Source organism: Penicillium subrubescens (genome assembly GCF_028828155.1).
Source record: "Penicillium subrubescens strain IBT 31985 chromosome Unknown utg000010l_segment0_segment0, whole genome shotgun sequence".
Classification (NCBI taxonomy): domain Eukaryota; kingdom Fungi; phylum Ascomycota; class Eurotiomycetes; order Eurotiales; family Aspergillaceae; genus Penicillium; species Penicillium subrubescens.
Window position 1 is genome coordinate 102345 of NW_026643160.1, and position 22798 is coordinate 125142.

Below are 22798 nucleotides of genomic sequence, written 5' to 3' on the forward strand. Positions count from 1 at the left end.
AGAACAATCATCAGTAGTGACGCCACGCAAGGGGCCGAGTGCAAGCCATGGCTTGCTCACGGAAGAACTTCTCTTTGGCCACTTTCGTAGCCCCGCGTACAGCGCAAACGAGCTCTGCCAAGGAGTCGTACAGCAGGACAAGACCAAGTCCAGATTACTTTGTATTTATAATAATATTCTGCTCAGTATGTCTGGGACTAAAAGGCTACGACCAGGAAAGCGGCTGATCGAGTCACTATGACCGCGCGGCCAACCCAGTAGTTAACTCCGAGTAACAGTTAGTGCGATGGTGTTTCTAATTTCTATCTACACTATCGACATCTTTTTTTAGCTTCTGTTTAATACCGAGAAGCCCGGCCAGTCGGCGATCCAGTTCAACCGCAATGATAGCCAACCGAACCAACCAACCAGCTGAACAGTCCAGCTTAGCCAAGCCAAGCCTTTCTCTTGCGCCCGTCTCCCATCATCGCCAGTTGGTCCGTCGAACTTGCTGAGTTGCTGAATGCTGGTGTTCTTTTTTTTTCTTGGCTTCTTCCGCTGGTCCCCCCTTTGTGTTCCTTTGGTTCAACTCTGATCTTCGATCCACTCTCAATCTCCGTCATCCGGGCTCCTCCTTCCTCCCATCGACGTCCTACCCTCAGTCCCTCACCATCACCATCCTCCTCCTCAACCTTCGACTATGGCCCACCGTTGCTCATCCCCTCCCTCCTCCTCCTAAATCTGGTGCCAGTCTTGGAGATGCTCGTCATCTCCACCCGCTCGTCTCCTCGTCGGGCTCCGTCCATCCACCATGTCCGCCGATGGACCCGAGGCGCCGCGGGGGTTCTGCGCTCAATTGGCCGGTGAGTTGGACATCTTCAAACATCCCAATCTACCCAACATTTTCCAATCCTCCGGCTTTAGCGGTCTGAATTGAACCTAACCATGCATGCTCTCATCCAGCGTTCATCGCACCATTCGTCGCACCCTTCGTCGCTCCTCGACGTCGAGGCTGGCGTCCGCTAGCTTTGCGCCCGCCCTACCTCATCTCCCTCGTCTCCCTTCTGCTGTTCATGTTCCTGGCCCTCGAGGCTCTACGACAATATAGCCATCGCAGAGGCGGTTTGGTCTTCTTCAGTGATACCGACGAGGTCTCCGCCCTGCAGTCATTCGCCTATAACTATGTGCCTATTATCGTTGCCCTCGTGCTAGTTATGGTCTGGACGGTCACCGACTTCGATGTTCTGCGCCTCGAGCCGTATTTCCAACTCTCCCTACCCCAAGGTGCGCCCGCCACGGTTCTGTTCATCAACTACAATTTCGGTCAGACGATCTTAACTCCCATCAATGCGGCCCGCCGTCGGCACTGGGTAGTCCTATGGGTCTCGCTGTTGACACTCTCGATTCGCATGATTCTGCCGGCCCTGCAAAGTACAGTATTCGAACTACGTGAAGTCACTGTGAGGAACAAAGTCTCGATGAAAAGCTGGCCGGACCTGGCGAACCTCGAAATGCAAGCAACGTGGATGTCGACCCAGGCCAACAACACCGTGGATTCGATTCTGTCAGCAGACGAGCAAGCGCGCCGATCGCGGTCAACGGAATACGCCATCGCTCCCGTGGAGATTCCCGACAGCGCGCATGAGGAGGAAGATACGCTCTGGAATCTGGAACAAGAAGTCTACTGGGCCCAGGTCACATGTGAAAACATGTCCCTCGACAACAAATTGTCTGTCACGATCAGCACACCGGACCAGGGATATCCCACCGTGTCGTGGAACGCCTCTGGCATTGATCTCAATGATGCCTATGGCCATTCCACTTCGTGCAAGCTGGATTTTGCCTACGACAGCGTCTTCTTTCCCGCCACGGATTATCTTCAAGTTCGCTACTGGGAACCCGTCATCAGCACTGCCGCCGAATCCGTATATCGAAATCAATCCCGGGCGTTCAATGTCACCGGATGTGACCCCTACGATCTATATGGTATGCTCATCGCCGTTAACGCAACCGAGCCCGAGTCCGATTCCGCGTCCTCGAATGATACTTCGTACGCAGCATCCGGGGTTGCCTTTGCCTGCGACATTACATACCACAAGGCCCAAGCCCGTGTCTCCATGCATTCCAACAGTTCCATTGAAAGTCTTCACATCAAATCCGCCACGACCCAAACTCTGACCAGCTCAGAGTTCAACATCGACCACTTCCAAGCCCTCCTCTCCCAACGGGCCCCTTATACCAGCGATATGCTCTTCATTCGCGACAATGCCACCACCGGGGGTCGCACCGTGACAGAACTGCCCGTGATCAGCCAGGAACTCGGCGAGCTCCAACCGCTCCTCGTCCTGGACACGTCAACTTTGATGACCGAGACCGAGTTTGAATCAAAGATCACGCGAGATGTGGAACAAACCTTTGTCCTCACCCTGGGCAGACTGTTTGATCCCGACGTTCATCCCACCATTGTTTCAGCGACTCGAGTCTCCAACCAAGTTGCCATTGCCGTGGTGGAATTCGCTGCCCTTTGGTCCGAACTTATCTTGGCATTGGCCACTTTGACCGCTATCTATCTACTCTTCCTATACCGCTCACGCGAAACATTCCTCCAGAGTGACCCTGGCTCCATCGGCGCCATGTGCAGTATCGCGGCGGATATTTTTCATCCCTCCAATGTCCTGGCCGAACCTCATGTGGAGTTTCACCAATTCTCCACTCGCCAGATGCGTCGTATATTCAAGAAGGCTCGCTGTTATTGGCGTTCTGATGCGTCTGGCAACAGACTGGAGATTCTCGCCGAGGATGGTAAGTAGCTGTTGGCTCTGTATTTGAATCACTCATCATCCTATCAACTGGTCGACTGACTTTTCTTTTCTTTCGCATAGGCTCGCCAGTGCAACTCGGAGAGGATTTACGCGTTCATGCCGACCCGATGCCTCACTTCTTGCTCATACCATTCTTCATTGTCGAATTTCTCGCCCTGGCAGGGGTCATCATCTTGATGGCGCTTGTGGTCTCTTCGCTTGCCCGAGATGGCAAATTCAAACATCTGACGCAAAACGATTCCACGTCTTTTCAGGTCGTTCTCTCCGTCTTGCCCTCTGTTGTGGCATCCTCTGTCGGCTCCTTATGCACGTCCATCCACCGGAATCTCAGTGTACTCGAGCCTTGGGTCCATCTTCAACGAGGAAAGGCTTCCGCGAAACTCTCCCTGTCGCTCAACTATTCCTCCCAGAGCCCATTGGTAGTCCTGTTGAAAGCGATTCGCGACCGACATCTCTTGCTCGGCCTGGTTTCCTTCGCATGTTTTGTGAATATGGTTCTTACGGTCGTGGCGGGTGGATTGTTCACTCAGGAGCTGACATCGTCCACTCTATCGACGCAAGATTTGACCGCCAACTACAGCCACTCCGTATTTTGGCGAACTGACTTTGCGGCGGAGTTCACCGAGTATGACTTGATTCAGACAAGCATCACCAGTGGGGTTCCTATGCTGTCTTGGACGAGCCCAAACCAGTCATTCATCCCGCTTCATATCCACAACCGTAACTCGGATGTGATGTATGGCGCAACCACCCTCGGCGTCGGGTCCCACTTGCAATGCTCCCAGCTCTCCCCAGCCAGTGGTCTGCAGTATAACACAACCGCTGGTCGTCAATACTGGCGGTATACCATGTTTGACAATTCATCCCAAGAGTGTTTTGCTGCCATGCCTACACCGAAGAATAAGAATGAAGGAATTGCTCTGTCCATTCAATTTCTCTCTGCTAGTGATACGAATCACTCAGACATCTGTCAGACCTCGAGTGTTGTGGTGGTTGGCCGCTGGAATTACATGGCTGACACGGCAATTACGGATAGCAACACGATCGCCTTACATTGCGAACCACACGTTCAGCTGCAAAACTACTCAGTCTCGTTTGACCAAAAGGGTCAGATCCAGGACCATGATCCCATTGCAAATACATCCATCACCACAGGTGAAATGTATGAGAATGCGACCGTGAGTTTGGGACAGTTCAACAAAGTATTTGTCGCTATTCCCGAGAGTTATGTGGGGAACACCACCGCTCAAAATGGGACTTATAACATTTCTTCCTACGACTGGGCTGGGTTTCTTGTGGCACGCTTGTACGAGCGGGACGATCCGGATTTCGATTCTCTTGATATTGATCGGTTTACAGACCTCACTCAGGTCGTCTACCAGTGGGTCTATGCCACTTATTTCTCCATATGGCATGATATCTACCTCCAGCCACTGGAACACCCGCATACTGCGACCAATGCCACTGTAATCCGGAGTACCTGGGGCATGGTGCCATCAGTGCCATCACTTGCCATTGCTTTGATCATCATCGCCTTTGACACGCTAGTCGTCTTGGTGGTCTTTGGCACTCGTCACGGCCGGTTCCGAGGCCCACGAATGCCACGGTCCATTGGCGCGATCATCCCCTGGATTGCACACAGCCGCATGCTCGGCGACTTCAGCGACACTCACAAGTGGACCAACACTCAGCGCCGTGACCACCTGTCAACCTTGGACAAACGGTACACCTTCCGACAATTCATGGGCCCTGATGGTCGTTGGCGCTTCGCAGTAGATGAAGAGCCCCCGGACGTCAAAGTACCACCACAATCACCACCATTCGAAAACCCGCAGCCCGATCCGTCCCAAGAGGAATCCGATTCAGAAGCGGGTAAAACGACGTCCATCCAACTGCAAGAGTTACCAAACCAGCAGTCCCGGGCGCGAAACTAATCACCCACCTTTGTTATGTATGTGACGACCTTTTGATTTTTTATTTTGGATACCACGACTTGTGTATATTTTTGGGATATCTGGCGTTTCTAGACTATTGGATATGTTCCGATCATGGAACTGGTGCTTGATGCATAGATGTTTCAGCCCTGTCAGCGGGTTCTGACCGTGTTTTGAAACATCCTGACGCTTGTAAGGAGATGCGCCTGATTGGCTGGCGCGATGGGATTTGGAATTCCTGGTTTGGACTGGGATGGGATATATGGGTTTGACATATTCTGGTGATAGCATTTAGCGTTTTTTCAACATTTACATACATGATTGAGTCGATATTTACTTTTGAATAAAAGAATTCATCTCCACCTGACTATAGCCTGCTTCCATCCGATAATGTGTTGTGACTTTACTTGAGACTTCCAAGGCCGACACTAGCTATATGCATAGTGAGATGTTTGGAAGGATCTTTATCATTAGTGAAGCTTTGTCAATCTAGATCATAAACTCTAGGTTTCACACATTCTCTTTATTGATCTACTATAGTGCAGCACGTAGTCGGCCATCCACAGCTCGGAGAATCACATAAATGGCCTCGAGGTACGGCGCCGATATACCCAGCTCTCTAGCCTTGCGCACAGGGAATCCCAGAATAACATCAATCTCCATCGGCCGTCCTGACTTACAATCCGTTTGCATACTGCTTCCAATACCAGGAAGAGAATTGATCTTATCCATCTGCTGGTCAACCAACTCATCCGACAATGGCACGCCACATGCCCGAGCAATAGCAATAACTTCACGCATGAGCGCGCGAGTAAATGGCTCCGCATCGGGAGAGGAGTGTAACCAAGTTTGTGTATCCACCATAGTAAGCGTAGTCAACGAGTTCCACGCCACATTCCACACAACCTTCTCCCATCGTTGTTGCTGCATGTTTTCAATGACTTGGAAGCGGGTTTGGCCGTGTCGAAGGAGGTCGGCGAAGGTGTCGAGGCGTTGTTTTTCAAGAGCGCTGTCGACTTGCTCATTAGGGAAGAGACCGAGCTGCGTGTCCTCGGATTTAATGTGCTTGACGACGCCTGGGCTGGTTTGCATGGCTCCCACCCATGTCTGCTGCTGTTAGTCTCGTCCAAACATCTCCGATGGCGTGTGGGATACTTACCACGCAAGTAATAATCGAGTTTTGGGGGAATTGTTTCCGGAATGGCTCTTCATTGCCGACACCGTTCTGGATCACCACAATGGTGGTACGACTGGGGTCTACGACGGGCGTCAATTGGGCTGCCACCTCGTCTTGATCAATGGCCTTGTGTGCGCAGACGACATAGTCCATCGGCGATGCTTCTGTGGGCGATTTGACAACTTGAGGTCAAAGGTTAGTACTGCATGGTCACCCTTGATCACTAAAGCTTTCGGTTTACCTTTATAGGGACGGAAGTTGTGCTGGCCATGATTCTCGCTGTTGATAGTGATTCCCTAGGGCGAAGTCAACATCACTGTTTCAATCAGACAATGATCAAAGCGTACGTTGGCGAGTACTGCATCGTAATTCGATCGCGCGACTACCGTCAGACGTACGCTGTCGGAACGGTTCAGGATGAAGGCATAGAAGGAGCCAATACTGCAGCTTGTTAGCGACAATCACAGGCCAAAAGGGCATCATTGTACTTACGCTCCTAGGCCGTAGAGCAGGACGTCAATCTGGTCAGCCATTGTAAATTGATGGATTGTGCAGCGACACTCTGGCGATGGGACTTAAGGATTAAAAACAGTCTAAACAAATGTCAGCCTCACCGGAGTTCATAGCGGACTTCTCTCCCCGCACCTGCATAGTGGGGTCGGCGGTATTCCGGCGTGGGGGTTCTGGGTGTCGTACACCTTCCAGGTAAGTACTGGCGTTTATCATTTTGCTGACACTGTGGCGAAGAATAGAAACAACCACCTATGCGACCAGTCTTACGGCTTATGCATTACTCATACTGGTGCCAACTGCCCAAAATGGATATTGTAGATTAAGAAATAAGTCTTGAACGGATAGGATTCTGGGTTCTATAGCTTCACACTTCCAATCATGTCTTTCTCCAACCGGCTTGCATTGACCATTTCCGGCCGTAGTTCCTTCAAACTTGTAGCTCCCAAAAATACCATGTTCATCTCCATCTCTTGTCGTAGAATTTCTAACATGCGGCGAACACCTGCTTCTCCATAGCCTGCTGACATGCTAAATAAGAATGGCCGACCGAGACCGACAGCAGTTGCACCTAGAGCAAGAGCCTTAAGTACATCAGTACCCCGGCGGATACCACCGTCGATGAATATTTGCATCTTGCCATCTACCAGATGGGGGGCAAATTTGCGAATCTCGAGTAAAGTCAAGAGTGGCGACTGGGCGCTACATAGAGATTGAAGTTCAGCAGGCGAGCATTTTTGTAGTTCGGTAGTGAAACTTACGTGTCCTGAGATCGGCCTCCGTGGTTCGATAATACAATACCCTGGACGCCATGATTATATGCAAGGACAGCGTCTTCAACACACTGAATGCCCTTGATGACCACAGGAAGATCAGTGAGTTCCCGAATCCAAGACAGGATGCCCCAGTCAATCCCAGGTGAAATGGAACTAGCCATAATTTTGGCCACTCCTTGTCCTTGTACGTCGCTATCCATGGCCTACTCGAATATAAGCATGTCAATTTAGAAGGGGCACAGGAGTGAGGCTTACTGTGACGGCCAGATTAAGCCGCTCATCGCTTTCTCTCTTTCCCACGACGGGAGAGTCCACAGTAATCCAAATAGCTTGGGCACCCGCTTGAACAGCACGTTTGACCATCTCCACGGATTTTTGGATGTCTTTGTTGACATAGAGTTGAAAGAAGAGAGGCTGATCCTCCGAGGTACGCGCTACCCGAACCTGCTCAACGGACATGCTTGAGCTATTGGCAAGGAGCTGCGCTAGTCCTTCTTTGCCAGCTACTCGAGCTAGAGCACACTCTCCATCTGGATGTGCAAGCTTAGCGATGCCCACAGCAGACATATAAACCGGCATCGACACAGTTTGACCCAGGATGGAAGTTGTTGTGTCCACGCTGGAGACTTTCTTGAGAATGCGAGGCCGTAGAGCTACTTTTTGATAGGCACGACGGTTGTTCCGCTTACTGATCTCATCATCTGCTCCCGAAGAGTAGTATGCCCAGGCGTTGGCTGGAAGGTACTGCTTAGCCACTTCTTCAAAGTCGTTCAAGTTGATCAACGTGCTGAGGAGTGGAGGCCCCTGGGGCTTTGGACTTGATGATGGTCTGTCTTCATTTAAAGTAGGAGGAGCCTCAACCATTGCCAGTTCAGCTGGGTCAATGTATCCACAGATGGCAGATTTTGGCAATGCCTCTGTCAATAGGTCTCGTGGATGAACCGAATCAAAGTCCTCTGTAGCATCTTTGCCAGCACAGCGGAGAATTACCATGGGCCCTCCGGGGTGTGAATCAAGAAAATCTAGCTGATATATCAGCAAATATCTGAAGCTGGCGACTCATATTTTCGCCTACATACCAGTGACATCGTAGACGGTATCGTGAATGGCAACCCAACACGACTGCCGGGTGTTGTGTTGCCGGATCTCTGCTTTCGTTAGAGTCATGATCAACCTTGCTAGATGATAGCCGATAAGCCCTAAGAGGCAACTTTCATTTACCGCGGAGTTGACGTACAAAAGGGAAGATCCCTCTTTTTTAGGCAAACGCGGCTGGGTGGGGGCCACGTCGACGATCCTTGCGGGGTGCCGGACTCCTCCCGAATGCTGCGTGGGGGTGTAACCCCCACGGGGAGGGAAGGATGATGATGATCTTGATCTTGGTGGTGATTCTGGCATGTTTAGTGCGGAGAACAGACTGCTTACCCAAGTCCAGCTGGTTTCTCCGCGTCCTGATCGACATTTGGTCCATACACACAACGATGCTGTTGGTGGAATTTGGGGTGTAACTGAGGAGAATGAATCCTCGCCAATCGTGATGTGAGCTATGGTAGGTATATCTCATATCACATCTGGCCGGTAACGCTTGTTGTTCAAATGGCATGGCCTTTTTGCCAACAACTCAGGATCCAAACAGTGACATTGACCATGACCCAGGGTACCAGCCAGGACTCGAATGCAGGCTCTAAACCTGCGGCAAGGCATGTTGAAGGCTCGGACATTCCGACCGATACAGCTAAAATACATAATGGGGACGCTGCGCTGGCTTTGTTTGAGAACCTGGAGGATATGCACGAGGGCTTCGAGCCGGGAGAAGAGAAGAAGCTCGTTCGAAAAATTGACCTGATGATCCTGCCATTCCTGGCAGTCTGCTACGCTTTTTACTATGTAGGTCTGAATCACAGCCACAAGGACAAGGAGAAGCAGACCAGAAAGAACAGACTAATTCATGATCATGATACTTCCAGATTGACAAAACAACGCTGTCGTATGCTGCAATCTTCGGGATTCGAGATGACCTGCATCTCTCTGGCACGGAATATTCATGGCTCTCGAGTGTCTTCTACTTTGGCTTCCTGGCGTGGTCGTTTCCCACCAACCTATTGATGCAGCGGTTCCCCGTTGGCAAATATCTCGGGGTGAACATCTTTCTCTGGGGCTTTTTCTTGATGCTACAAGGTATTCACTGTCCTCTCATTCAGGCCCGGTAAAGATAACTAAGATGACTACAGCGGCCGCAAAGAATTTTACTCAACTGGCAGTGCTGCGAGTCATTTCAGGCGCCGCGGAAGCATGCAGGTTGGTGACAATGAGATTAATGCTATATGTGATTTGCTGTGTCTCATAAGCTGATGTACTGCCCAGTGACCCTGCGTTTATGCTTATTACCAGTATGTGGTATACCCGCCGTCAACAGCCCATTCGAATCGGCCTGTGGTACACAGCAAACGGTTTCGGCATCGCCATCGGTGGGCTATTTGGATATGGCATCGGCCAGATCAAGGGGGCTCTTCCATCTTGGAAGTATGAATTTCTCATCATCGGAGCTCTCTGCTGCATCTGGGGCATCGTCATGGTCATCTTCCTCCCAGACTCTCCAGTCACGGCTCCTCAACTCTCCGATCGCGAAAAGCGACTGGCTGTCGAGCGTCTGCGCGACAATCAAACGGGCGTGGAAAACCGGACCATGAAGCCTAAACAGATCCTCGAAGCTTTCTTGGATTGGAAAGTTTGGACGTTTTTCTTGCTTGGATTCTCTGGGAATATTCCCAATGGGGGTATTTCGAATTTTGGCACATTGATTATCAAGGGCTTTGGTTTCTCTACTTGTATGCCCGACAAGTCTCCAAATCAGATATTAAGAAGCTAATGAGAATACACAGTGGTGACAACACTCATGCAGATTCCATATGGAGCCTTCATTACCATCATGATCTTAACGGCCGTCTTTGTCAACGATCACCTCCCACAAGGCAATCGCTGCATCGTCGCGATCGTGTTTCTACTCCCCAACTTAGCCGGCTCCTTTGGTCTACACTACGTGTCCGAGTCTCATCGTATAGGCCGGCTAATTTGCTACTATCTCACCGGGTCCTACAATGCGTCGTTTGTGATCATCCTGTCCATCCTGACAGGTAACATCGCTGGCCACACGAAGAAAGTGGTCACCAACGCGATGATCTTCCTTGGAGTTTGCGTCGGCAACATTGCAGGTCCTTTCTTCTATAAATCGGAGCAGGCACCAGGTTACTCCTTGGGGATTTGGTCCATGATTGTGGCCAATTTGGTCGAAATTGCATTGATTGTTGTGCTCGGGTTGGCTCTCGCGTGGGAGAATCGACGCCGCGACCGGGTGCAGGGAGTGATTTCTGGAAGTGGGACAGACTATGAGCGACAATTGGAACTTGATCGGACTGCGTTTAGTGATTTGACTGATAAGGAGAACTTGAACTTCCGCTATCTCTACTAAGGGGGTGGGAAGGAATGCTCCTACTGGGGATGCTGAGACGTCTGATTTGACATATTGGGCATGGTTACTCTGGCGAATGACAATTCAAAGGATGAAGTAGTCAATAATCCTTCGCAATTCTCCATTATACTGCAATTATATACAACGTTCCTGTATACATCAAACCACTGATGCCAAACATTCCCCAATCGGGTAAACGGCGTCGTTTATCCGCCGGGTTGGACTTGTTGTGGTCACAATAATACTGTACTGCATCGTTGGATATCCGGAATGTCCCCAGTTGTCAGTCGTCACTTACCAGCTGTCCGCATGTTTCCCCCTCTTTTTCCACTCGGTTCCCATATTCTTCCACCAATAGTCGCGTACCCCTGTAGCGTGGGGGCATAATGGTTGCGCGATCGCATCTCCACTCCCAGACTTCTCCCGGACTTCTCCAGAGTCTCTTTCTTTTCCCCATTCACCCCCCACGTGGGGTGTTACTGAGACGTGTGGAGTATCGGGGTAAATGCGATCATCCGAAAAGCGATGTTGGGAGGGAGGGGTAACATGGACGCGGGGAAGTTTTCTCGACTTGACGCGCAAGTTCATATATGACGCCGGGTATCAGCTCCGCCACTTGGAATTGGCTCCGCCCGATTTGTGCAGTTGTCTTTTCTACATTCGCATTCTCGTTCCACAATGGCTAAGATCAAGTCCATCGAGTACTTCCGAGTTAAGCCCCGCTGGCTGTTTGTCAAGGTCACCGATGAAGAAGGCAATTTTGGTTGGGGCGAGGGGACTCTCGAGGGGCACTCGCTGGCCGTCGAGGGAGCACTGGACGAGATCATCACGCGAATCGTTGGGTTTGAAGCCGAGTGAGTATCACTATCAGGCAACCCTTCAGCGCATTGTTTTTGTAGTACTGACCTGGTGGACAGCGACATTGAGCACGTTTGGCAATTCATCTGGCGACTCGGATTCTACCGAGGAGGTCCGGTCTTCATGTCCGCCATCTCTGGAATTGATATTGCCCTTTGGGATTTGAAGGGCCGCAAATTGGGAGTTCCAGTGTACCAGCTGCTAGGCGGCAAGGTGCGCGACAAGGTGCAGGTTTACTGCTGGATCGGTGGTGACCGGCCAAGTGATGTTGAGGCCATGGCGTACGTACACCCGAATCAGACACGGCGAAGTCGAAACAAGAGAAATCGAATCTAACAAACCGTGGATATAGTAAGGTCCGGATTGCGCAAGGTCTCAAGTGTGTCAAGATGAATGCTACCGAGGATCTCAACTGGCTAGACTCTCCCGCCGCCCTTCAATCCTGCGTCGACCGTCTCAAACAAGTCAAGGCATTGGGTCTGGATGCTGGTCTTGACTTCCACGGTCGTCTACATCGACCTATGGCCAAGCAGCTGGCCAAGGCATTGGAACCATATCAGCCTCTCTTCATTGAAGAACCCCTTCTGTGTGAGCACCCCGAGGCCATCAAGCAGCTCTCAAATAGCACCACCATCCCAATTGCATTTGGCGAGCGCCTCTACACAAGGTGGGATGTCAAGCGCTTTTTGGAAGATAGCTCGGTGGATGTACTCCAGCCTGATATTGCACACGCTGGTGGTATTTCCGAGACGAAGCGCATTGCCACAATGGCCGAGGCCTACGATGTGGCGATTGCGCCGCACTGCCCTCTAGGCCCCATTGCCCTTGCGGCATCGATGCAAATCGCTTTGACTACCCCCAATTTTGTAATTCAGGAGATGTCTCTGGGTATGCACTATAATCTGGAGGCCGGTGATATCGACTTGAACAGCTACCTGGTTGATAAATCGGTGTTTGATATCAACGAGGGATATGTGGCTGCCCTTACCAAACCGGGTCTGGGCATTGAGATTGACGAGGACTTGGTGCGCAAGATTAGCCTGGAGACGGAACCGTGGCAGCCGAAAGAGTTCTTTGGACCGGATGGGTCTATTCGGGAGTGGTAGGTTAATACTTTATAGACTGCATTGAATGGGTAATTTTCTAGTTGATGGCGCATCTTTTTCATTTACCGTAGAAGGATGTCAGCCAACCTATCTGACCAAATTACATCGAGTTATCACTACAAAAAGCTCCAAGCTCTGTATGACACATCTCACTCGGTGTCAGTCAGCCCGACAGTCTTTCGATTGTCGGCAGTAACATCATCTATCTGAAGGATCTCCCCGCTAGATGCGGGGAAGGCGTGGGGGCACAAGCTATCGGCTAAAGACAGTCTCGGGCCCAATATAAGGTGGCTCTCTTCCCCGCAAGGCTGATAAGATCGAATCTGTACAGCTACAGGGTACCTCACCCGCAAGCCTCATTCATCATGGATCTGTTCTCTCTCAAAGGCCGAACTGCTCTAGTGACTGGCGGTACCCGTGGCATCGGGCAAGCCATGGCAATTGCACTGGCAGAAGCAGGAGCCGACATTGTGTTAGTCCAGGTACGGTGTTCAGAGTATTAGCTAGACCTCGAGAAATGCAAATTAGCTAATACCATAGCAGCGAGATACAAGCAATCTCAGCACAAAAGAGCAGATTGAGAAACTCGGTCGCAGGGCCATCATATACACCGCAAATCTGGCTTCACAGCAATCCGTCTCCCAGCTGGTGTCGACGGTGATCCATGATGGACATGATATCGATATCCTGCTGAACTGTGCCGGGATCCAGCGACGCCACCCAAGCCATATCTTTCCTGACGGAGATTGGCACGAGGTCGGTCTCCTCTCTCCATACGTGGTCTAGCTCGTCCAGAGTGCCCAAAAAACTAATATCAATTGCTGTGATAGGTGCTTCAAGTTAACCTCACAACCGTTTTCACCCTCTGCCGTGATGTCGGGGCATACATGCTCACACGTACCCCAAATGCCTCAGGTCAGCGCGGGAGTATCATCAACATCGCATCACTAGTATCTTTCCAAGGTGGGCTCACCGTGCCCGCTTATGCCGCAGCCAAAGGGGGAGTCGCACAGTTGACCAAGGCCCTTTCGAACGAGTGGGCATCCAAGGGAATCAATGTGAATGCCATTGCGCCCGGTTACGTCGCGACGGATATGAACACGGCATTGATCCAGGATAAGGAGCGGGCGGCGAGTATTCTAGCCCGGATTCCTGCTGGGCGTTGGGGAAATCCAGATGACTTTAAGGGATCGGTGGTGTATTTGGCCAGCCGGGCGAGTGCGTATGTGAGTGGTGAAGTGCACACGGTGGATGGAGGATGGATGGGGCGGTAAATCTGGAGACTGTAAGAAGCAGAGTGGGTGTTTCGATTAGAAATAGAAATGAAGTCTTGAAGTATGGATGTTTCTTCCAAGAGTTGGTTATTCAGTACAAAGTCACGGGATAGACTGGCGGAACAACAACAATCGCATTTCTCTCTTCTTTCCTGTTCCTCCTCTTCTTCCCCTTCTTTTTCCACCCACCTCAATACCGGAGTTGGTACGGAGTACTCCTTCAAGGAATTCAAGGTCTTCTCACAGGCTGGAGAAACCGGATTAAAATCCAGATTTACGGAAATAATAATTCCCTCATGATCTCACTCTGCAGACGCGGCCCGAGAAACCACGATTGGCAGCTGAACAGGTCGACCCACTGTGGGCTGCAGAACCCACTAGCTATCGATCGGGCTGAGCTGAAGTCCTGCGAGCCGGGATACCTATTGAAAAGAAGAAGAGCAAACATGCAGCAGTCGCTGATCATTATCGCGTCTCCAAAGAGCCCATGAAAGCTCGACTCTTCGATTGACCGCTCTCGGAAGAGAAATGAGGAGTCCTCTGTACAACAGTCAGTTTTCTTCTCTCTGGATTTCTCTCCACGTTCCATTCTGCCATATTCATTTTCTCCGGGAATATTGACAGCAAATGATGCACGGTCTCGTTAGCTTATGCAACATGAGGGCCGATCGTAACCATGTCCAGCTCCTGAGCTGGTTGAGTTGGTGCCCCCGAAGCCAATCAAGTCTCGCTGAAGAGTGGCCAGCCCCAGCGTTCGGCCGGACGATCTGGATCTTGCAGCTCCTCTTCCCATCGCTGGCTCAGTGGCTGTCTCCCGCTGCCTAGCCAATGTTTATTTTGTTGAGGGGTTTGCTGGCGCTGGTGTGGTCCCTGAAATGACAGGCTTGACCATTGACTGAGCGATAAAAACATCCCGATAATTCACTGTCATTCTTCGGTTGTCTTTGTCGGAATTCAGACTGCCAATCGCCTGATCGGGTTCTGTTCCACGCCAGCCAAGCAACTCGAGTGCCATCGCATCCACCCTGCTAGCCTGGGGTGTCCGAGCTGATCCAAGCAGCGGCCATGCTAGAGTCTGGACAGCTCTTCAAGGGATGCCGATCTCGACGATCTCTGCACCTTGCCCCGCTAGGGACATCGTGAAAGTCAATCAATCCTGTTGCTTCCTCGACAGTGGACACTGTCCCGGTCGCTAGCTTGATCGGCCCGCCGAATGTGCTTGGATGCGCATGATTCTGGTGGAGGTCAGCCATTTTGAGAGAAGATGCGCAGCGATCACGAGCTGAGAAGCTGGTCTTGGAAGCTTATAAAAGCCAACAGGTAGCTCCCCCGGAGCTTGTGATCACTCGTGCCTTCCTCCCCCGTACTCTCCAGGTTCCTGAATCTCATCATCGCACATCACAATGGCTCCAAGAATCGCAACCTTTTTGTCCATTGCTCTGTCTCTGTGGACCTTGGTGGCAGCCGAGTCAATTCCCAAGACGGACTACGATGTCATCGTTGTTGGTGGTGGTCCCTCGGGTCTCAGTGCCCTGAGTGGCGTCTCTCGCGTGCGGAGAACTGCGTTGCTCTTCGACAGCCAGGAGTACCGCAATGGCCCCACGCGTAACATGCACGATGTCATTGGCAATGATGGTAATATTCATACACTTATCTTGTTCTCGAGGTCTATATAACAACCAGACTAACCGAAACACAGGCACTCCCCCGCCGAGTTTCGTGCCCTGGCTCGCGAGCAGATCCTCAAGTATCCCACGGCTCATATCAAGAACGCGACCGTCAAGTCGATCACTTCCATTGGTACTGACGCAGTCACTGCATTCTCTGTTGTCGATGCCTCTGGAAGGAACTACACTGCTCGTAAGATCGTTCTCGGCACCGGCATGCGGGATGTACTTCCTGATACTCCCGGTTTGAAGGAAGCCTGGGGCAAGGGTATCTTCTGGTGCCCTTGGTGTGATGGCTACGAGCACCGTGATCAGCCCTTTGGTATTCTCGGCAACCTGTCTGATGTGCTTGGCAGTGTTTTGGAGGTGAACACTCAATTCTCCGACATCATTGCGTTCGTCAACGGGACCCAGACGCCGGATGGAGAGGCCCAGGCCACTGCATCACACGCAGATTGGAAGGAACAGCTCAAGGCTTGGAACATCCAGATCGAGAACCGCACCATAGCTTCCATCGAGCGCCTTCAGGATGGTGAGACGCACCAGAACAAGACCACTGATATGCAGTTTGACAAATTCCGGGTGCACTTCACCACCGGCGAGCCCGTCGAGCGCAGCGCCTTCATCACCAACTTTGCGGCGGTGCAGCAATCTTCGCTGCCGTCACAGCTGCATCTAAACGTCACCAAGGAGAAGATTGTTGTCGACGCCAGTAGCATGCGCACCAACGTCACGGGTGTCTATGGAGTCGGCGATGCCAACAGTGATGGCAGCACTAACGTGCCCCACGCCATGTTCTCTGGCAAGAAGGCCGCTGTCTATCTTCATGGTATGTATCTATATCATACACTATTCCTCGTAGTCTAGCTAACAACGTCTCTAGTGCAACTGTCTCGTGAGGACTCCGCGTCTAAGGTCTCCAAGCGCACTGGCTTGAGTCAGCGCGAGTTGGAGAAGGAGGCTACCCGGGCTATTGGCCGTAACCTCGAGCCCCAGTGGGAGAAGATCCAGAAACGTAACTGAGTGTTCCGCTGAAAGTGCCTCCACCCTGGACCATTGAACTATGTCTCTTTCCAGCCCAGGGCCGTACGCCTACGGGGCCCCGAGGCTTTTATGCTATGGATGCATGAATTATGAACAGCGCTTTGGATGTTGCTTATTGCTTACAATTAGTTCAAAATAATGTGTTTAATGCTGTCTATTAATATTGATTCATGTGCCCTTCACACCCTGGTGTCTCTTCACCGACCTATACTCAAGTTACATCCATCCTCTCCATGGTCACCTGCTTTTCTCTGCAGGAAACTCGTACTACCGATATCCAACTCGATCCATGCTCCGATCTTTTGTTGCCCCTACAGCCAATCAAACTGGCCGTCCAAGGATAGAGGATTACGTGCTTCGTCTCGAGTCACTCGACGCAATAGAGGGATCCAAGGCCACGATCCTTGGGCAGTCTTGAACTGGGACAGTGGTTGCCACTGTGAACCAGGAAGGAGTGTTGGGGACTATTGATTGATTGGTCGGGCTGAGAGTATCCAGGCCTGCAGGCTATAATATCCAACACACCACATTTGACCATTAGTTATGGGTAAGAACCATGCGATAGCTGACATCATTGATTGCTAGGAATTGGCAATTGGCGCTTTCCAGATAATGATCATGAATCTTTTGCATTGGGATGATGAAGGAGGTAATCATCTCGATCTGTTGTGTCCACAGGATCGGCCTTCATGAGATTGATTGTCTGTGATATGGCGACCTCAAAAGTCACTATTTTGGCATTACCTCCGCTTTGCCGCCACGTCTCCAACATCCATCCGAACGACACTCGTGTATCGGTTTCTCCTATTCTGACCTGAGGCGATCTCTGGAGAGCCGAATGCACCGACGATCACCTTTCCATGGCTCTTTCCCATAACATGATCGAAAACCTGTTGAAGTCCGACGTTGCGTCACCCAGCTTGAACTGGTCCACTATACTGCCTACAAATTCGGCATTGTAAGATCCGATGCCCTGCTGACCACTTCTCCTTCGTTGGTCGAAGAGATTATGATTTTATCCGCGCTTGGAGGTTAGCCGACTACAACCCATGGTTCAACGTCGGGGAGGGTCCACCAGCAATGGTGATGGCGGGCGGACCGAGCATCCTCTGCTTATGGAACAAGTGGAAAAGCTCGGTGGAATCGCCAAAAGCGGCGCCTCAACGGGGGATCGTCAGAGGATCGTCGATCGGCACCGGTCCCTGAGCCCTATAATCCTCAAAATTCAGACTCGATCATGGAGTCTTTTGATCTGCTCCGATCCAGTTCCTTACCTGCAGCCTCCACCTGTCGGCGGTTATTCCAGATGCGTTCCTCTTTCCATTATTTAGACAATAATGATAAAAGGCCTCGTGGTGTACGCTCTTCTCCACACCATCTCTTCTGGTCCAGTCAAGGCCATCTTTTTTCGTCTCACTCCCCAAACCGTTGTAAGTGGACCTATTACCCTGAAACGTTGAACTTTAAGTCAACTCATGCTTATCGATAACCAATACGCGTAGATTATTGCTTGTTTCATATCGAGCATGTCCCCGTGAGCCATCCTTGTCCTCAGGGGGAACTTCTTCAGTGGAGCATCTGATCTGCACTTCGTCACAAATTGCTTGCTTTCCTGGGTATTCGTGATATCCAATTCCCTTCCCGTTGGAACTTGACGATGTTGAAGACTGCTGATCAGTCCACAGTGTGCCCATTCAAGTTCATGTCCAGGAACCAGGGGAAATTCCGTCCCCGTGGCTCATTATCATAGGCAGCGGCGATGTGGACGCTGTAGTTAGGATCACTTTCTCCCCGAGCGTTTACTCCAGCTCCTTCACGACTGCTGTAGATCGTCAATTCTGACGAAATCGCCAGCCGGAAAAGATATAAAAACCCCCTCGAATCGGCGACAAGGTCTCTCATTATCATTCGGAACCAAGAATCCTTTTGTGTACATTGATATCCCCAGAATCTCTCGACTTAACACTTTTCTCTCAAATCTATCTTCCACAATGAAGTCCTCCGTTGCTACCATGGTGCTCGCTCTCTCGAGCTCTGCCATAGCTGCACCATTCAGCCTCAATGGAACCGATGTCTATTTAACTTCCTCGGCTCGTCAAACTCCTTCAATGACCGCATCGAGCACTCCCCATGCGGCTACGTCCTCGTCAGTCCCGACTGATCCTTTACTTCCCAATCCTTTGGCTACTTCGAGCATTGGCCGTCCAAGCGGATCAGGCTCTGAGCCAGTTTCTTTCTTGTCTAAGCGTAGCGGCCTGCCTTCCATTCCAACATATCTGCCTTCATTGGTCTCGGACGCGGAGGCGGCTCTTGGAGCACTTGCTTCCGCGGGGGTCCAGAAACGTGACGGATCTTTGTCAATTCCAACGGATCTCCCTTCACTGGTCTCTGACGTTGAGTCCGCTGTTGCAGCTCTTGTCTCCGATAGTGCTCAGAAGCGCGATGAATCCCTGGCTCTTCCGACAGATGCTCTTGTTTCAGATGTTGAATCTGTAGCCGCTGCCATTGCTTCTAGTGTCGCTCAGAAGCACAAGCGTGCTGATTCTGCTACTCTGCCCACGGACCTGCCCTCTCTGATCTCTGATGCCGAGTCCACACTTGGTGCACTCGCATCCGCTGGTGCGCAGAAGCGTGATGGATCCCTGTCTATTCCTACGGATTTACCTTCCCTACTGTCTGGTACCGAGTCGATCGCCAGTGCTCTGGCTTCCAGTGGCGCCCAGAAGCGTGGTTTCACATCTAAGTCTCGGCCTACTCCTACTGTGGGTGGGAGTGGTATCCCCTCTGGTAACCCCCAGTTGCGTCCCTAGTGCTACTCCTAAGGGTTCCGGCCTTGCATTGCCTTCTAGTACTCCATATGCAGCAGCCGGTTCCTCCCCCACGGGCTTCTCTATTCTTGGCTTTCCTATTGCCTAAACGTGGGTGGAGGAAGACCCCTTGACAGGGGGAAGGCAGACCTGCTAGTTTTCTACACGCTGCCGGCTATTTTGCCGTTCATTCGTTACAATCGTTAGATTCAATTTTCCCCGCCCAGTGACCGGCTTTTCCTCTGTGGGTATATTCTGTTCTTTCGCCTTTTTGTTCGTGGAGAGAATCATGTTTCATAGGGAGCCGATGAATGCCTCTGGGAAACGCTCTCTGCGTGGCTTATTGTGATTAGGTTTGGGATTTCCCTTTAGTGGTATCTTACATTTTGTTTTAAGAATCACTACAAGCTACAATCTTCTTGTTTTTCAAAGAGCATGAGCGCAAGCTCCCTTATTGACATCCTTGTAAATCTCGTTTAAAGCCTTCTTGAACCGTCTTTTTGAACCGTCTTTTGGATGCTCTTTGGATGCTCTTTTGAATTACTGCGACAGGGGTGGAGATCTACTTTCCACGAAATTCGCGAGTAGGGCTCATTTCCTACGCAGTAATGCGAAGGCTGGCATGGAATGAATTGTCACTAGCCTCGGAATTTTGAAAGTCCAGTATTGATGCGACTATTTTGAATCAGATTTCCTGTATCAGCCTCTGCGGCGTGCCTAACCATGCAATTTAAAATTCATGTCCCGGAATCGCTTCATGGGACCATAGCTTGATGTTAATGCTCGAAGAGACTTTCCACGGAAGTAAAAGGGGATAGCAAACAAGATACTGACGACCTCAATTGAAGTCATCTCGCCAAATACCTGCGCCGTACCTTGACGTTCAATTCAGTCCGCTGCGTACAGGGAGAGAAGCATGCCAATCGTATTTCGGATGACAAAAATGCTCACCACAGCCTCGCCCGTCACTTTTTCCATCTTCAGTCAGGGAAGATGATAGAAGGCCGATTGATTGCACTCACCGGCTTATACATTTCGAGTGACTAAGTGACTGCGACGTTAGAAATAGCAGCCACGCCAAATGCTTGTATGGCATATCCAACGGCAGGACCAATCCAATGTGTTTTGTGGGCGACGCAAAGACCAAATATCAGAATCCCCGCGGGGCCGACAATGCCTGGGATTATGATTGCAGGTAGACGGCATTCCAGTAGTCGAAGACCGCCGTGTCGGGCTGTGCTTCGACTTGAGATAACATCGATCAACCGTCCACCAATATAAAAGGCAAACAGAGACCCGATGAATCCAGATAAAGAAAGTAAGCCAATGTCTCCCGAGGTCCAGTTGTAAGGCGGCTTGGTGAATGTGCGAGTGGAAGTCAACAGCACGACGTTGTTCCTAGTCATCAATTTAGCGAAAGGTAGAAAAGCCCCTCAGGGAAGTACAAACCAGCCAACTTAAATGCTAATGGTAAGGGAGCACCAGATCAAAGGCGGATATGTTGCGTTGCCCAGGATATCCAAAAATGCTCGGAGGAAGGAAGCGTCTCGATTGAAGCCCAGTGTCAGGGACATCCACTCCCAGTGAGATCGCTTCCGTGAAGGATCCGAATTATGTCTCTTGATGTCCGAGGTTTCTCTGATAGTAAACACAGCGACCACGAAGACAATGCCAACGGCAATTGCGAGGAAGTAACACATCCAACGCCAGTTCTCCCCCTGGATGAGATAGGCATTGATCAAAGGCCCAACGAATAGGCCACTTGTCAAGGCTAGATGGAAAATCATCATGCAATGACCGCGATCCTTTGCAGGAACCATATCTGCGACCACAGCAGGTACAGTGGCATCGGCAGCCGCAGCAGGAAAACCAGAGCAGATGCGAGCCGCAAGTAATTCACTATAACTCCTGGCCTCGCTTGACCAGACATTCATCATGCAAAGTCCCAGCATTGCCAGAAGATAAACAGGGCGCTTTCCAATGACCCGCATGAGCGGGACCCAAATGATATCTCCGACACCGAACATGAAGACATTGCAGTAGACTAGTTGGCCGGCCTGAGTTTGGGTGACATGAAATTCTTTGATGATCGCCTTGGTGACAAAGAAAGGGAAGCATGACGTCGGAAGATGGAGAGCCGAAAAAAATATATCGGCGCTTCTTGAGCTCTGTCAACTGGCACTCATCAAGCGCTAATGTCTGCCTCATAGTCATTGAAACAATTCCAGACATGTCAATTGACTCGGACTCTTGCTCAGATGTTCAGGAGCACTCCAATCGAATACATAAGTGAGTGTTGGGTTATACGCTTTCGCTCACAGTATCGGGGCAATGGCCGAGCCCTCATGACGGGGCCCAACTTCGGTCGGCTCCTCTCCGCGGTTTCCTCCTCAGCACTTCAGAGCTGACCTACTCTCCTCCACCTCCTCTCTCTTCTACCCTCCCTTCATTTCCCCCCGACCTCCCTTCGCTTGGCCAAAATGGGCCTCATCAGTCGCGTCCTCAAGGTGACCGCCGCCGGCACCGTCGCTTCGGTCGGTGTGTTCTTCGGAGCTACTCGCAATGACGTCTTCGAGCCCATGGACGCCAACGACCCAATCTTCTCCTCGCCATTCTTCCAAAAGTTCAACCCCGAGCGCAATCCAACTCTGCACGATCTTTGTGTTCGTCGCATGCCGTTGGATAAGATCAACCCCTCATTGCTGGAGAAGAAGGGCAAGCTGGTGGAGGCCTTCTGTGCGGGTGTCTGGGGTGGCATGGGTAAGCTTTTGCGCATCTCGTCATGCTCGAGAGCTTGTGAGATTCTGTTCTAACCCACTTCTTTCTCTTCTTTTAGGATACATCCCCCAGCGCGCGTACCTGGCCAACAAGTACCAAGGTCCCGAGACCGCCAGCCACCTTTGGGAACGCAAGGATCTCCTCGCAAGCACCTACGAGGTCGGCACCGTAATCACCGACCACTTCGAGGTCGTCGAGAAGACCGACGAGAAGATTGTCGTCCGCTGTGGTGCCTCTCCCCGCGAACAAGGTATTCGCCCCTCCGACGGTCTGTTTGAAATTGGCGCTGTGGTGAACCAGGAGAAAGGAGAGGCCGAGTTTACCTTGAAGAGCTGCTTTTACCAGGGCCTGGGGAAGGCGGAGGGCGCGCCCATGGGCCCGGTCATGGTTTGGCTGCACCAACAATATGCCAAGCTCTGGATGGAGACGGCTATCCTGAAGAACTGCGTTCGGTAGGGGGACTAGGAATGACAGCATGGCCTGTCCGTGATAATCTGTGTATATACGGTTCTCTTAATGGTCTACGAACGAAGGAGAGCAAGCCCCTGGAAAGGGAGCAAGTGGGAGACATGTCCAGTCTTGTCCATACAAAGATCA

At 51.1% G+C, this 22798-nt stretch overlaps 11 protein-coding genes across 11 annotated transcripts; 7 read left to right on the forward strand and 4 right to left on the reverse strand.

The window, feature by feature from the left end:
• Positions 1-790: 790 nt before the first annotated feature.
• N7473_011235 (DUF3433 domain-containing protein) lies at positions 791-4735 on the forward strand (the record flags this gene model as incomplete). The annotated part of the gene is made up of 3 exons (XM_057157174.1): positions 791-842; positions 943-2781; positions 2862-4735. 3 exons carry the CDS (start codon positions 791-793, stop codon positions 4733-4735), a joined length of 3765 nt encoding a protein of 1254 aa, XP_057003024.1.
• A 534-nt stretch (positions 4736-5269) lies between these two features.
• N7473_011236 (ketopantoate reductase family protein) lies at positions 5270-6445 on the reverse strand (the record flags this gene model as incomplete). Its single annotated transcript, XM_057157175.1, has 5 exons — positions 5270-5842; positions 5895-6094; positions 6154-6208; positions 6260-6353; positions 6405-6445. The coding sequence occupies 5 exons, from the start codon at positions 6443-6445 to the stop codon at positions 5270-5272; spliced, it is 963 nt and encodes a 320-aa protein (XP_057003025.1).
• Positions 6446-6781: 336 nt separating this feature from the next.
• On the reverse strand, positions 6782-8365 carry N7473_011237 (FMN-dependent alpha-hydroxy acid dehydrogenase; the record flags this gene model as incomplete). Its single annotated transcript, XM_057157176.1, has 4 exons — positions 6782-7124; positions 7184-7401; positions 7454-8220; positions 8278-8365. 4 exons carry the CDS (start codon positions 8363-8365, stop codon positions 6782-6784), a joined length of 1416 nt encoding a protein of 471 aa, XP_057003026.1.
• A 480-nt stretch (positions 8366-8845) lies between these two features.
• On the forward strand, positions 8846-10667 carry N7473_011238 (uncharacterized protein; the record flags this gene model as incomplete). Its single annotated transcript, XM_057157177.1, has 5 exons — positions 8846-9085; positions 9166-9376; positions 9430-9496; positions 9563-10026; positions 10081-10667. 5 exons carry the CDS (start codon positions 8846-8848, stop codon positions 10665-10667), a joined length of 1569 nt encoding a protein of 522 aa, XP_057003027.1.
• Positions 10668-11345: 678 nt separating this feature from the next.
• N7473_011239 (mandelate racemase/muconate lactonizing enzyme family protein) lies at positions 11346-12631 on the forward strand (the record flags this gene model as incomplete). The annotated part of the gene is made up of 3 exons (XM_057157178.1): positions 11346-11521; positions 11585-11806; positions 11878-12631. 3 exons carry the CDS (start codon positions 11346-11348, stop codon positions 12629-12631), a joined length of 1152 nt encoding a protein of 383 aa, XP_057003028.1.
• A 365-nt stretch (positions 12632-12996) lies between these two features.
• N7473_011240 (2-dehydro-3-deoxy-D-gluconate 5-dehydrogenase) lies at positions 12997-13905 on the forward strand (the record flags this gene model as incomplete). Its single annotated transcript, XM_057157179.1, has 3 exons — positions 12997-13113; positions 13175-13387; positions 13462-13905. The coding sequence occupies 3 exons, from the start codon at positions 12997-12999 to the stop codon at positions 13903-13905; spliced, it is 774 nt and encodes a 257-aa protein (XP_057003029.1).
• A 1028-nt stretch (positions 13906-14933) lies between these two features.
• Positions 14934-15158, reverse strand: N7473_011241 (uncharacterized protein; the record flags this gene model as incomplete). Its single annotated transcript, XM_057157180.1, has 1 exon — positions 14934-15158. The coding sequence occupies one exon, from the start codon at positions 15156-15158 to the stop codon at positions 14934-14936; it is 225 nt and encodes a 74-aa protein (XP_057003030.1).
• A 150-nt stretch (positions 15159-15308) lies between these two features.
• On the forward strand, positions 15309-16595 carry N7473_011242 (NAD(P)/FAD-dependent oxidoreductase; the record flags this gene model as incomplete). The annotated part of the gene is made up of 3 exons (XM_057157181.1): positions 15309-15562; positions 15605-16401; positions 16456-16595. The coding sequence occupies 3 exons, from the start codon at positions 15309-15311 to the stop codon at positions 16593-16595; spliced, it is 1191 nt and encodes a 396-aa protein (XP_057003031.1).
• A 2012-nt stretch (positions 16596-18607) lies between these two features.
• On the forward strand, positions 18608-19426 carry N7473_011243 (uncharacterized protein; the record flags this gene model as incomplete). Its single annotated transcript, XM_057157182.1, has 1 exon — positions 18608-19426. The coding sequence occupies one exon, from the start codon at positions 18608-18610 to the stop codon at positions 19424-19426; it is 819 nt and encodes a 272-aa protein (XP_057003032.1).
• Positions 19427-20880: 1454 nt separating this feature from the next.
• N7473_011244 (uncharacterized protein) lies at positions 20881-21450 on the reverse strand (the record flags this gene model as incomplete). The annotated part of the gene is made up of 1 exon (XM_057157183.1): positions 20881-21450. One exon carries the CDS (start codon positions 21448-21450, stop codon positions 20881-20883), a length of 570 nt encoding a protein of 189 aa, XP_057003033.1.
• Positions 21451-21903: 453 nt separating this feature from the next.
• On the forward strand, positions 21904-22657 carry N7473_011245 (uncharacterized protein; the record flags this gene model as incomplete). Its single annotated transcript, XM_057157184.1, has 2 exons — positions 21904-22183; positions 22260-22657. 2 exons carry the CDS (start codon positions 21904-21906, stop codon positions 22655-22657), a joined length of 678 nt encoding a protein of 225 aa, XP_057003034.1.
• Between the last annotated feature and the right edge of the window lie 141 nt (positions 22658-22798).